The sequence below is a fragment of the Crotalus tigris genome, unplaced genomic scaffold (assembly GCF_016545835.1).
Source record: "Crotalus tigris isolate CLP2741 ecotype Arizona unplaced genomic scaffold, ASM1654583v1 scf7180000024391.5723578, whole genome shotgun sequence".
NCBI classification, from domain to species: Eukaryota; Metazoa; Chordata; class Lepidosauria; order Squamata; family Viperidae; genus Crotalus; species Crotalus tigris.
Window position 1 is genome coordinate 1151181 of NW_024100561.1, and position 15451 is coordinate 1166631.

Consider the following 15451-nt stretch of genomic DNA (forward strand, 5'->3'; position numbering starts at 1 on the left):
TCGTCCACTTCTCTGTATTCCGCGGGTGCGAAGGAGCCATTGAGCTTATTCCTGAGGGCTCTCCGACAGCTGGGGAGAAGCTTTTCAAGGCCTACAACGCATGTGGCAGCTGGGAACCTCAGCCTCTTCCAAATGCCCCTCGGCGTATGCCCTTTAACTTAAGAGAATCGTCCGAGTGTGCTTGCGCGCGGGCGCGCGCGCGCCTGCCAGTCAGAGGGAGGGCATTTCAGAGCACACAAACGCTTCGACAGATGCGCTGTCGCCCCCCTCCCCTACCGAACCTTTCCTTTCGGTCTCTTCCCCCCCCACCTCCACGCCGTATTCTCTCCCTCCAATACCTCCCCTCTTGCCTTCCAATGGGCTATTGGACGTGCCCAAACCCTGCACCTCCCGCCTCTCGTGTCGGTGTCCTCTCCTCGGTGGTAGCGCGTAGGAACACGTTCCCAAGCGGGAGCAGCGGCGGCGGCTGCAACAGCGGCAGCAGCGGTGGCGGCAAGGAAAGAAGCCCTGTCTCGGATAGGAAAGGCGGACACGGGCGGGCGACCCAAATCAAGTAACAGCACCCCGGGGCGAGTCCACGAAGGGTGGACCTCGCATATTCTGGAGCTGCCGCGCCTGCTTCTTTCTTTTTCGCCGGTTGTGCGCGCCACTTGTGCGCGCCGAGTGGGGTGGCGCGGTGTCTGTTTGCAGCAACGGCCGCGGCGGCAGCAGCAGCAGCTAGCAACACGGCGTCGGGAAGGCTCCGGGGGAATGCGGCAGTAGCCTTCCAAGCCGGGAAGAGCGAAGATTTCCCTCCCCACCCCCGATGTTCCCCTCAGTCCTCCTCGCTTTTACGCGCCGGCTTCGGCTCCTCCGCCAAGAAGCCTGAGGGCGCCCTGGCCCTGCCTGGCTGTGGCTGAGTGAGGGGCTGAGAAGGTACTCTCGTTCCTGTTGGACTGGGGGTGGGAGGAAGGGGGTGGTGGCGGCAGTTTCGCCTTTGCTACGGCTGCTGCTTTTCAGCGTGCCTTTTAGCTACCCCGAGGAAAGAGCAGGCGCCATTGCCGGGAGGCTCGAACCGAAGGGGCCGCAGCGCGCGCGCCCCTTCCCCTCTGTTCGGCGGAGGGCAGCCGGCGCCCTGGTCCTGCTCTCCCCCTGACGTTCCCCGCAGGATGCCTGCCTTGTCCTGGCGGCCGAGCGCGGCCATCCCTCCTTCTGCCTTGCTTCTGTTGCCGCTGTTCTCTTTAGCTTGGGCGCGGAGCAACTCTCGGGGACTAGCGGGGTCCCCCCACAACGCCGTTTCTTCCCCTACGACCCCCATCGCCATTATGGGCTTAATGCCGCTGAGCGACTCCGTGGAGAAGGGCAAGATCGGTCGGGGGGTCCTACCGGCTATGCAATTGGCAATGGAGCAGATCCTCAACGAATCGCTGCTCAACCCCTACTCTCTGGACCTGCGCTACTACGACACTGAGGTGAGCGAGGGGAAGGCAGCTCGCTGTGTGGCCAGCGCCGGCCGCCTTTCGGCATTGGATTGGGAGGGAAACGTCGTCGTCCTTGATTATGAGATGGTGGGGCCGATGGGATACCAGTCTGTGTTTGTGGGTCTTGACCACTTGCCTTTTATAATCCCACTTCGTACAACAGGAGTTGGCCTAGGTCAGAAATGCTGAGACTCGTAACAGGGAAAAGGAAATAAATAAACGTGGGAAGTGTGGTTGTTATCTCCCCAGCGTGTTATGGCCATCTGCTACTGCGACGGTGGTCGGCCGCGAATGGGAATAACGAGAAGCAGAAAAGTCATTGGGAACGAATTCCGGTCGCTTTGTAAGGGGTCACTTTAGGTTTTGTTTGCACTCTTTCCTCCGGCTTCCCCCTCCCCCTCCCCCTCCCCTCCCGCGCGCACTTAGTGATTGCAATTTAGCATTTACGACTTGTTTTCCCTGGGTAGCTTTCTGGCCCAGCAGCCTCGGCTAAATCTGCACCTTTAGCAATATTGAGAAAGCGCCGCCCGTTATTTAAGCAACAGAGACACGTCAGGGATTTGTGGTTGGTGAGCTTGGAGCAGGCGCTTGGCCACCTGCATAACTGAGGTGAGCTGCAGCCTTTGCGTACTTGGAGCGCCACTTGATGCTTTCTGTGAACTCCTGAAGGGCAAGAAGCTAGCTAGTCGGATTTCTAGTGCTTAGCGGCAGGAGGAAAGCAGGACCCACAGAGAGGGAATGAGTGAGAAGGTTTGTCCTTCTTTCTTACAAGGTGTATGCCAAAGTACAGAGGAGGAGGAGGAAGAGGAGGAGATGCCAGCTTCCCAGAGCAATAGCAACAACTACTGTTCTTGGACGTGATGCTTCTTTTGCAGCATCCCTCGTTCCTTGTACTCCAGTCGCACAAATAAATAGCTAATGTGACGGCATGTGCATATTTCTAGCCCAACCAGAAGCATGGAGAGCCCAGGAGAAAAGTAGGTGAGACCTATGGGCAGCTGAAGTACTTAGTTGTGAATTCTATTCAGCGCAAGCCCCGAAAGAGTTAATCCTGCAGCTTTTCTGTTCTTTCTTGTTCGTAGTATGTCTGCCATGCTTAATTCTTCTTGTAAATGCTGGTTTTCACATCCCTGCACTTCCAGAGTGGGTGAGAAAGCCGATGGCTGTAGACCATACAGAATTCATAGTAGGCAGGTTCTTAGGTTATTCAGTGTTGTTGTGGGATTGACCAAATGAAGTGCGATCATTGGGTGGCTTTCCCCCACTGCAAGCATAAGAGAGGCTGCTTGTTTTCTGAGAACGTGTTTGCGGCAAATAAATGTTGATTCAATGTTGGACCTTGCCTGAAGAGGGCAGTGTTTTCTTATGTAATGCTTGGGCCTTGATGCTTTCTATCAAGGTACCTGCCATAATAAGTTCCCGAGGAAATTCAAGGTTTTAAACTCTTAAGTGATACCAAAGAAGCTTCTCTTATTCTTATGGGTTGTTTATCAACGTTTTAAATGTTCCGGGATCATTTCTCTTGAGATAACAATTAAGGGAGAGATGTGATCAGACTTCCATTGCGATGACTTTTGTATAGGAAAGGTCGAATGGGTAATGATGTATTGGGTAATGATGAATTGTAGGAAGGTACAAATGGTCATGGCCCTTATTTTTGTGTAGTATAGAACATTTGTCAGTAAATTATTATCTCTGTCCCATTTGAACAGATGACTCGGAAATGAAATTATAAGGATTAAGAACAAGATAGGCAGATATTCAACATTTTTTTATTCATATCCAATTTAGGAAAGCTTTATTGAAAAGCTTTGAACTATGTATAATATCCCTGTTCATCTGAAGTTCAAATAAACAGCTGTGAGATTTTCTTAAGGTTACAGTCATAACACTATTTTCATCTTCATTTGGAAAATGGGATTTTAGCAAAGTGAGAGTAAAACCAATTCCTATGCATCACTTGATAACTTCAGTGTCAAATTACAGTCATGCATGAATACATATAGAGACAAGCCTGAAGATGGACCCTTTATTAACATCACCTTACATTATTTCAGGTACACTACAAGGTTTTAGTACCACGTTTCACACACTCTCAGCTGTATGTTGAAATGCACAAATAAACCAGTATTCAAATAATGATTATTTTAAATTAGCATAGGAAGAGTTATCATTGATCTTTGAACAGCTTACTAAGGTGTACATTTAAAAACAATATTTTTAACATTAATCTGTTCCAGTTTTATCTGTGTGTAGTTATGTAAGACTAGTTAACATTGAAAGCAATAAGATACACAAAGACAACACTTGCATGCAAATCCAAGAAAAAGATGCATATGAGAAGATACTTCTTTGAATATCTTTATTTGGATGTAGGTTACATTGTGAACTTTCATTCTTTATTATTTGGGGGAAAAAAATAACAAAGCAAAATTAGGCTTTTAACTTCTGAATTGTTTTATACATCCCTGATTGGTTGATAGTAAATCCATCTTATTGATAAGAAAGAAAATTAGAAATCATGCTATGCAGGTATTCAAAAACAGGAAGCATAGATTTTCTGATTAAACAGGTATTAAGTTTATAAATTGATATGTAGATATTGAAAACTCCATTCACACAATGATGAAATAATGCTCTATTTAAATCTAGTTGTGATGTAGGGAATTGTGGACTATACTGTTAGCTTTGAAGAACACATATTTTAATTTTGCCGTCCACAGATGTGCTGACACATTATGATTGATAGAGGTTGGTCTTCATTCAGTTGGCTCTGTCTTCAAACTAGTGACACATGTCATCTTATGTGAGCTTCGTAGAGATACTTATGTAATTTTTGTCTTTAGATTGATTTTACTTCAAGGTGAGACTCCATTTAGATATAAACAGAAGGAAAAATGACATTTAGGGTGATGGGAGAAATAACTTGTTTTTGTGTTTTTGATCACTTGGTATGAAGGCACTGTTAATTCTTAACTCTGTGTTTCTAACATTACTATTTATGAGGTATCATTCCACATATACAATATATTTAGTTATTTTAAAAATAATGAATAAACAGTAGTTATTTGGTCTGGGTGTTTAATATTTATCTATCATTACTGCAAATCTATAGCTAGAAGTATTCATAAAGTGCACTATAGGTTATGCTTTATTTTTTTCTATCCTTTATTTTAAGGGGGGGGGATGGCATTCTCAGAATCAGAAATTATTTCCTCAAGGAGAAAGGGCAGGAGGGAGGGAAAGAAATTGTATTCTGTGCTGTGGGGTTTCTATAAAGGAGCCGTTTCAAGGTTATTCTGTGCAGAAATGTCAGAGCTATAGGAATATGAAGCAATTACGAAGAAGAAAAGCCACAGATGAGCTGACCATGGTGCTACCTTATTCACATAAGCAAATTGGAATCCATAGCAGACATCCTTTAGAGCCCTGTTTCTCAACCTCAGCAATTCTGGGAATTGAAGTTCACACATTTTAAATGCTAAGGTCGAAAAACACTGCTTTAGAGTAAAAAATTGGTGATTCACTTAGTTTTATTGTAATAAAAATTTCTGTTAAATGGAAAGCTGATGGAAGCTTTAGTGATTTAGGAAGTTAATATTTACATCTTTGGAATGTTCCTTACAGCCTCGCCACATCAAAAACATCCAGATAAGATTAATGCAATATTTTTTTTTAAATAAAATAATAAATTTCTAAAACTGAACTGTTTCCATGTGACAGTGAGACCTTAAATCACTATCATTGCCTTTTATTTTTATTGACAAGGAATGTAATCACAACTTTTTTTGATCAGTCTTTTATTGGTATCATATTTTTTTGCCAGTAACCAGATGTCATCCAAAACATCCTAGTAAGAGTGTTTTGCTTACATTTTGTATTTTTTGTTCTTTTGATTCTGGATCAGAAATATAGTTTTATTTGCCCTGTATAGGGGATGAGGCATGTGTTTTCCCTATTTGTTGGGTGTTCATTTTGAGCAATTTTTGGTATTGCTTACACCATTTTCCATTCTGCATGGAATTGTTAATGAGGGTAGCAAGTAATTTAGGATGTGGGAATCAAATCTCCAATTTTGTATCATGCTCAGTGAGAAGTTCTGTGTGGTTACAAAAGAAATGGAAAGTTTGGGGAGGGGACAACAGTGTGCTATTTATTTGTTTATTTGTTTGTTTATTCAGTTATTACCTTCCCCTGGGAATTTGTCTTCTGGAGTGGCAGGAGTTGTTTTTAACTGCACAAACCAAACCAAATATAAGACAGGGTTAATTATTAATTAATTAATTCTGAATTAATTTATAATCCAGAATTAAAGCAAACCAGAATACATCAACTATTTTCAAACGAGTGAGATTTGTATACGAAAGAGAGACGGTTGCTTTATTGCCTTGTCAATGCTACAAATGAGCATGGCTGCAGCCATTTTTCCTACTCATTTTCAGTTGCCACATAGAATGGAGGGAGGGGGATTGCCCAAGTGTTTCGCTGGTCTAAATAATTTTTTGTCTTGTGGGAACCAAGGTCATCAGCTGCTTCTGAGACTGCAGGTGGGGTGTTGCAGAAAAAGCCCGCCAAGAAGATGCATTGGGGAACGTAGTGCTTGGATAGTTTTAGGGGTGGGATTTTTAAACTTTGTATTGGGGAATTGTTACATGTATTTCCAGACTTAGTTTCACTTTTGACGTGCCGATACTTTGTAACTAATAAACATGTTCTTTGAGGAATGTGCAAGCCTTGGAGTTCTGCTTTATTCTTCTCTGTCTGTCGGAACCATGACATTACTACTGTAATGTGGTTCTGATATTTCAATAAGTACAGGGAGTCTTTGAATTAGGACTAGTGGTTTAGTGACCATTTGAAGTTGGGACAGACCTCCCCAAAAGGTAATTACAATCAATTCTGAAGTTCCACTGGCTGCTCTCAATGGTACATGACTGCATTTTGGGAGTTTGGCAACTGGCTCACATTTGCATGTTCTTGTGATCTATGACCATGATTTTCAATGTTTACTTCTGGTTTTCAGCAAAAATACTTCATAGCTTAATGGCTAGGGTATTTGCTAAACAACTGCTCCTCAAAAGGTTGTAAAATTAGGTCTGTTATGTGATGATCTACTTTATGATCATCATGACTTATGATTACAATGGGCGGGTTACATTATGGTCGTAAGTTAAGGTCTACCTGCAAATTGGGTAAACATGATGTGACCTTGTATTATATGCAAACCAGGCAGATATTCTCTATTAATAAAGCCTGAACCCTGACTTAATTAGTTGACAGTACAGTTTATTGGAAGAAGGAAAAAACCAGGAAGATTAAGCCCTGAGACTGCAGTGTTTGTTCAGTACTCAGTTTTGTTCATTGCTATTTGAGAGATAATAACATTTTGATATACAAAAATCGGCAGGTGACATAGCCATGCAAATGTATCAAGCTGTATATTTCTTGGTGTACACAAACGTCGAAAATTGCATTTTACTTTATCATAATTTCAATGAACAGACAGGTCTGTACTTTAAAAAGAATTATTATTCTAACGTGTATAAATGTGTCATCTACGAGTGATGATTTCTACTAGCAAAATATCCAAAATGACAAATACTTAAAACAAGATATGATAGAAAATAAGATATGGCAACTTTTTGCCAATACCCAAAATTAATCTTGTGAGGAACTATTTGATAGGAGCTCTGATGTGAGCAGGTTCACTGTCTAAATTGGAAAATCCAGCCTTAGAATTTATATTTTAATAACAATTGGCTCTGATCTTGGAGGGACACAGTACCTCAAGGAATTATCAACTTCAGAATGTCAGACTGACAGACAATTGAAGCCAGTTTCCTCTATGGGGAGAGCTCCAAATGAAGAAAGGAAGTCAGAAATAAATTCTAATGAAACTTCATAATAGCTTTAAAGGCTGTTATTCAATGTTGGAGGAGGCAGCAAACGATGAGCATAAAGAAGTGCTTACCATATTTCCAAACCCAGTTCTGCCTCAGCAGTGAAGAAGAATAAATATTCTGTCTATATGAGAAATGGGGGAATGAGAAATGTGAACTGGAAAGACCTTTTTGGTGCCAACAAGTGGGAACAGAAGACTTTCTGCTGTCAGCTTTCCAGTCATTGTGATGATGCCAAATGAATAGCATTTTCCATGCCAGTTCCCTTCCCCATGGGAATGAAAACAGGGAAACTGGTTTTTCAGCCAGAGTGGGGGCTGGGGATATAGGGAATGAGCAGGGGCTGTTTTTGTTTTTTTACCTCTTAAAAGTAAAGGGATAATATGTATAGCAGAAGAGGAGAAGAAGAAAAAAGTACAGTATGATCTAGGAAAGATTCCAAATCACGGCTGGTATAGCTTCTGAAGGGCTATCTATTTTGCATCCTTCTGAGACTAAAGCAGTTTTCCTCACATTTACAATCATATCAAGGTTGTAAACCTTCAACTCTTCTGGAAGACATCAGATCAAAGAGTCTGATGTAAAGCTTACAGTAGGGTAGAACTGCATTTTATATTTTCTTATAACTTTTAAAAAGTATCTTCTGCCTCAACTGGAAAGTAGTTGTGATTTCCCAGCTGGTTTTCTCACACAGCTGTTTTACAGGATAAACATTGCTCTGCCTGAAGTATAAAAAAAATAACAGAATATAAGGGTTAGTATGTTGCTGTAATTCTGTATCATAGAATCATAAATTTATTGCTTGATTGGTTTTGATTCTTCTTGACTTAACAGGAGTTGTTTTGCCAGGAAATTTGTCCATTATTGCTTCTTTGAATTCAAATATGTCCCTGCTTACCTTACCAGTTTGGTAGCTTATCTTTTCTTCTTTTCTTCTTTTCTTAATCACCTGTCAGATTCAATTAACTGTTCTTGATTTTCCAAAGTATTGGAGCTTACTGCAATGACTTTTGCCTTTATATTACATCCACAATATTTTAGTTTTTGCTCCATTGTTGGTATTTCTAGACAGCAATCTGATTTTATTTCATCTAGTATTGAATTATTTATTTTTCCTGCACTCCAGAGTATTCTCACATTTTTTTCCAACAACACAAATAAAAGGTATTAATTTTATTTCCTTTAGCTTTTTGAATGATTCAGCTTTAACAGCTGGTTCATCCATGTCCATAACAGTGCATACTTTACTGTCAGTGTGATATCTCTGTTCTTTAACATTTGTCTATCTTATTGTTTCCTCCAAGTAGTAGGCATCTCTTTTTTGCATGACTATGGTTAGCATCTTCTAAAATGCCACATATCAGTTCTATAAGTATCTTTGCAATACTAAATTTTCTGTTTGTACCAGAAACAGTGCTCAGTGCTATTGTTTGTTGCCATGTATCTTTCCCCAGTAATTTAATAATCTTTCATTTTCCAGTACTATGGACATTGTCCAAAGGTTTTGCATGTTCATTTTTAGTTTTCTTGGCAGGATATTGAAGTGGGTTGCCATTTTTTCTTCAGTGAATCATATTTAATCTGAATTCTTTTTTTTAATGAACTGCCCATCTGGGCAAACCTTCCTGGAGTGTACATTCTTCAAAACATATGTCACTGAGATGTTCTAGAAGACCCTTCACCATTACAAAGTAATAATCCAAGATTGTGTGCTGTCATGTAAGTGTTTATTCTTAGCAACCAGATATATTTTCTCTATAATGATCTGTTCCTTACCTGGCCTTTCAATGGTACATTCATTGCCATTGTAACTGAGTCTCTCCATCTTGTTATGAGTCATCCTCTTCATTTCTTTCCTTCCACCTTTTCCAGCATTAGAACCTCCTCCAGAGAAATGATCTATGGAGAGAATTATAGAATTAAAAGGGCCATCTAGGTCATCAAGTCTGTGAGAAGGGAGATGGTTATATATTCATCATCTCTGTGTGTATATTCTCTGTGTGTATAAGTTCTTGGGTGTGGGAATGGCTAGTGAAAAAGTATTATCTACAGATAGGGGTTTTTTTTGCCATTACCTGTTCTTGAATAGGAGTATACTCTTTGCCTTCCCTAGGACAAAACTTTTCAACTTTAGTCTAGTTTTCCTTTTAACGAGGATGGCCAGTCTCAAGTAGCTTTGGAATCCCAACTTTAACACTGAAATAATAAAGAACGAAGGAATATTTTTATTTCAAGAAACACAACATAGAAAGAAGTAGGCTAGCTACAATAAGTTTACATGAGGCTGAGATCTATATACCAAAGCTAGTACTCATTAGCCTGATATGTAAAGAAAGAGAGAAACAGAGAATAGAAGCAACAACTAAGGCAATACAACTGAATAAAAGTAGCGGTGAAAAATAACCTGATGCAATTGTCATATTTTTTTCCCATGCCAATTGTACTGGCTCTAGTTTTTTCTTGGGCTTTTGAACAGAGGGCAAACTCAGACTAAAAAAGTTAACATTGTTAAAATTTTCTTAACATCTTTGCTTCACTGAGGACTTTCAGCCAATGTTGGCATCTGCAAAAAATAAAATAAAAAAGAAATAAAAAGTGAAATAAAGCAAGCCCAATGATTCCCTTGAATTCCATCTTCTTGCCTCTCAATGGCAGAAGTTGAGTATTACAATGCACATTGTAATACTCACAACTGCTCACAACTAGTCAACAGCTAGCCTGTATGCCACTAACTCCATTATAGAGTCCTGCATCCTTGTCAAGGCTATCCAACTCTTGAAGACGTCTGGCAAACTGAAGACCGTCAGAGATAAAGGCAGGGCTTCTCTTCTATAGTTCTGGAAAGGTTTTAAAATTTGTCTTTGGGCTTGGGTCTAGGGTTAATGTATATTTGAAGGCCCTGTTTTGTTTTGTTTTTGTGTTGCCTTTCAGTCTGGGCTTTTGTTGTGGTTTTATGTTTTATTTGTTCTTATGGATTTGTTAGTTCTGTATGCTGCCCAGAATGCATTGGATTTGGGTGGTCCACAGCAAATTTGAATCTATAAATAAATAAAATCATATCTCTATCAACTTTCTACTATTCAGCCAAAAGCTGCAATTTAAGATGATTATTTTTTTGTTCTGCAATTCTATGACAATAGGTCATAGCTTTCTCTACCTTATTACCCTTCATGTAATTGACGAGTGCTATTATATTTCCACTTCGGTCATCTTTTTTCAAAATTAAGTTTACACAATTCCCCAAATATTCTTTATCAAAGTTCTAGGTCCTTGATTGTACTGATTGCCTTCTGTATCTGTTCCAATTTGTTTGAATCCCTATTAAAATATAATATTATAAGCTTAGCATTTGGTTGGAGAGATGTGGGCAAACAAAGTTGGAAAATAGTAAAATCTCTTTCACTTTCAGTTCACCACTCTCCTGCTTCCATTCTAGGTAGGGATAATTGTGAATATATATATACTGTACATGAAAATTGGCATTTTTCCTTATTTATCATTTAAAGAATTGTTGTGAAATGAATGTTCACTTGGAGAATGTTAAATCAAATTAAAAGTTTTTAAAGACCAAGCTTCTATATAAACCAGAAAACATTTAATACCAAATTTTGAAAAGATAAATTATACAGCCAGTTGCCTCCTAACATGGAAACATTAATTTAGATCTTTATTATACTGAAAGTTACTTTACAGCAATCATAATTGAACAATATTATGCTACCATGGTTAAGGTTTCCAAGGATTTATTGGTAATAAGAAAAACACATTCCCTTCCATAGAAAAGCTGGAATAATTTACAAGGAAAGATGCTATTGATTCAGAGCACTGTGAATGGTACAATGGATACCTCAGCAAAATATGGGCTGTTGACAGTGAGTGACTCCATACAAGACAGATTCTGTCCCTGAAGAGAAGTTTCTATATTTCACTTTCAGACTAACAAATTTTATTCAAAGCCATAAGCATTTTGTGTGTGAATTTGATGGGCTCTGATATAAATGTGGAGGTAAAGTACACACTAAGGTTTTTTACATTAATAAGCTACCCCACATTTATAACAACAGTGCTCTCACAGGCCTCAGAAAACTTCACATACTCCTTACAGGACTCAAAGTAGCCAATTCTAAAAACGTTTATGTTCTTCTATATATTTCACAGCAGAAATGAGCAAGCAAACTGTTAAACAAATGTACATCAAATGGTTTCAGGCCATTTCAGCTTTCAAATAGTCTCAGCTACACAGTGAGTTTTTAACATATAAGTGTTAATTAATAAGTTGTTTGAAATCTGACTTACATAATCTGAATCTACATAACTATCTTGCCTACCCCTATCATTGTCTCCACTTATCTCAGCTGTGTTTAAATCCAACTGCAATGTAATCATTCATGCATCTGATGAAGTAAGCTGTAACTCACAAAAGCTTATACTGTTTAATAAAATTGGTTTGCCTGAAAACGTGCTACCAGACTCCTCCTGTTTTGCCTATCATAGGTTAACACAGCTCTCCCCCTACAGCATTTATTTTTTTTATTAGTTACAATAATTCTAGGCAGCAATAAAAAAAATCCTAGGCAAATAAAACAAAACAAAACAAAACATTCTTTCCTCCATCTATGATTTATATAGAAAAATGTTTTTAGAATTTTTTAAAAATTGTGAATAAATCTTTCCACAGGGTTGGGTTTCTGTGGAACTTCTTTGTCTGTAAAGAATTCTGCAGCATATTTTGGGGTATAACATTTGATTTATGTATGATGCTATCTTTTTCCACTTGGACCTCCCTGTCACTTTTTATGAGCCAATCCACCATTAAAACATGCTCTAAACCAGTGGTTCTCAACCTTTTTAATGCCGCGACCCCCAACCGGTCGTAAGTCGAGGACTACTCAACTGGTGCAGCACCGTTTGCAGAATGGGACTTTTGGCGGGCTCAGCAGGGCAGAGACAGCTTGGACAATTCCTATTGGCTTTTGAAAGCCAATAGAATTAGACTCTATTCAAGAGAGTCTATTCTATTGGCTTTCAAAAGCCAGTAGAATAAAAGGGAGTAGCACAGCTAAGGAAAAGGGGGAAAAAATGGTGGACTGTGTTGTTTGGCGACCCCCGTGAAATGGTCGTTCGACCCCAAATGGGGTCCTGACCCACAGGTTGAGAACCACTGCTCTAAACTTACTTTCTGGCTTTACCTTGCAGGAAAATACAACTGCCTTGCCAAAGCACTATACTGTAGTTTAAAGCTATTCCTTTATAATAATAATTTGACCTTTTTTTTTTGCTTACATATTGGGTAGTTTTGTCTTTCAAGGTTATTCATGTTATCTGTCATTTAACAATTTTATCAGAGAAGCTTTCTGTCCCCCAGGATTTGCCTGTTGAAAGGAAGACATAACATGCATTAGAATTATTGGAAATTTCTCCTTGCTTCTCAATGTATTTGCGTAGTAGGAAATAGCTACTGTTTCTGAATTTCTGATGGTAGTGATTGACTTTCCCTTTTATTGTAAAATACAAGTACAGAAGTAATTAAATAACCATGCAAGATGAGAAAATACTGCCGAAACATAATTGTGCCATAAAACAGTACCTGCAACATGCACTCCAGTTCAGTTACTGGAATTTCTTTGGGAGATGTTTACTAGTTTTTTAAGATTAATTAACAAATATCAAGCACTTGGACATCAGAATTCTTATTTGATTACAAAATATTATACTAAACAATTTATGCTCATCCTGAATACTGAAAACAGTGATGTGTAATATTAAGTTCATTTTGGAATTAAGATGTCTTTATTCTGAGAGCCAACCAAGACATAGAGTTCAAAGGATAATATAGGCATTTCCTAAATTGGCTTTTCCTGAAAGAAAATTTACTCTCTGTTTTAATTATTGCCATTTTTAAGGAGATGTACTTTACCATTAGATTAAGAAATCTAATAGTAGGGGAAATTTTGTGACCGTTAAGAAGAAAATGCATTTTAAGTTTTCTGTTTCTGAATAATTTGAGATTGATCAAACGAGTCTCCTAGTGGATTTACAACTGGCAGCAGGAAATTCTTCAGTATTCCTGATTAATATTGGTCAGAAATAGGATTAAGGTTTATGAAAACACTATAAAACCAAAGTAAATTTCTCCTTAGATTAATTTTTTTAAGAAAAGTAGAAATAGCCTTGGCTGAAAAAATAATTAACTGCACAGACTCTTGAGCAGCTTTATTGACATTTGGGCTCAATTGTTAGATACATCAAAAGTATAATTCTCAACACATTTCATCAAACTAGACAAGTATTTTTTGTTAGAAATATTGAATATGCATATTGAAAAGGTTATATCTCTTCTTAAGAATACAAATGTATTTACATATACATGTACTTTATTATTTGGTTTAAAACTTGTGCTGATCAATGTATATTTAAATAAAATAATAAAAATACATGAGTAAACATTTTCACTATGCATACATCAATAATAACAAAAGCAAATACATTTTTTTTATCACAGCAGAAATATGTAATTGGCTGCGGCTCTATGGAATATGTCCTCAGTGTATTTACAAAATGAATCTCCAATTTACACTTCATTGGGTTCACTGCTAATACACAGAAGTGGCAAATTTCCTTGCTGTGTGAAGTATGAATTGGCCCAAACATAGTAAAAATTGTCAGTATTTTAATATTTGCATTTAGACTCATAGAAAAAGGCATAAGATAAGTATACTTTCCAATGTCTGTCTATCTGTCAGTCTACGGTATCTGTCTATCTCCCCTGAAGCACTCCTTACCTGGGACTCTGTCTGCTTAACTACCCACAAGATTTCCACTCCTGGGAATGCCAAGATTGTTGTTCTTGAGTGAAGCAGTTATGCAGCATCTTGCTTAACCATTATTTTCCTCAGTAATCGAGATCCTGGTTCCAGTTGTAGTGATAAGTTGAGGATTACCTACAGAGAGCACCAGACGGAAAATATGTAACATCAAATTGACTGTGGAACTGATTACAAATTGCTCACATGCAACTTACAAGTAAGTTAAAGAAGAATAAGAAAGTCAGTCAGTTTCCACAATATGATCTTCAAAATATATCCACCATTTTCAAAGAGAACATCAAGAATTGTAATAAAATATAGTTCAGATTCTTAGGAGGGCAAGATTGAATTCCAGAAAAGCAAGAGACATCTCAACTCAATTTTGTGAGAGAAAGCAGGCAAAGATGGCTCCTTCATAACAACAACAACAACAACAACAATAATAGGCATTGACAAATTCACCATTAGCCAATTGCAAAAGGCAGCCTTACTAGGAACTTCCATCCTGCAACGATATCTGTAATACCATCAAACATCCACATCTGCCTATCCCAGGTCCTGGGTAAGGACTCGATAGGTAGACAAAAATGCCAAATACAGTCTGAACATCTGGCTGACTGTGCGATGATCCATAATAATAATAAATAATTATTATTATTTCCATATATGCTTTATGGGGTGCTTTAGTTTGGCAAGATTCTGTGTATAGGTGAGGAACAATAAAGAAATCTGCTTGGAAGAATCACAACATGCCTTTCTTGGTTTTTGGAGCCTGACAGGAAGTGCTTTAAAATACTGAACCTCATTGATAGAAAACCAGAGGAATTATGAAAACAACTTTATTAAGGATGAATTTGAAAAGACAGCCAAAATGGAGAAAGAGAAGAAAGCAAACTAGATATCAAAATAAACTGGATATTGTGAAGAAGCAGAAAAATGGAAATTCAAGAGCTCATGAGAAACTTATATATCTGTCAAAATTGTAGGGATAAAAGATGGTGAAACAGTTTGGGTCTAGACTGAGAAAGGAGTAAGGAAGATAAAAGAGTCCCTAGGTTTCTACTCTGCTAGCCTTTGCTGACTATATGGGTGAGTGCTCATCTCCATTTCAAGACCATTGAGCCAGTGCTGTCTGAAGACATTTCCATAGTCATATGGCTAGCATGATGTCATGGAGCACTGTTACCTTCCAATCGAAGTGGTACTTATTTATTTACATGCATTTGCATGCTTTTGAATTGCTAGATTGGCAGGAGCTAGGGTGAGGACAGGAGCTCACTGCATT

General features: G+C 38.7%; 1 protein-coding gene across 1 annotated transcript in view; it reads left to right on the forward strand.

Annotated features, from left to right (window-relative positions):
- The first annotated feature begins 1148 nt into the window (after positions 1–1148).
- The window catches only part of GABBR2 (gamma-aminobutyric acid type B receptor subunit 2), a 342316-nt gene continuing 328013 nt past the window's right edge, over positions 1149–15451 (forward strand). The window contains exon 1 of the mRNA XM_039329325.1: positions 1149–1451. Coding sequence (XP_039185259.1) covers positions 1149–1451 — 303 coding nt within the window. The remainder of the gene's footprint in view (positions 1452–15451) is intronic.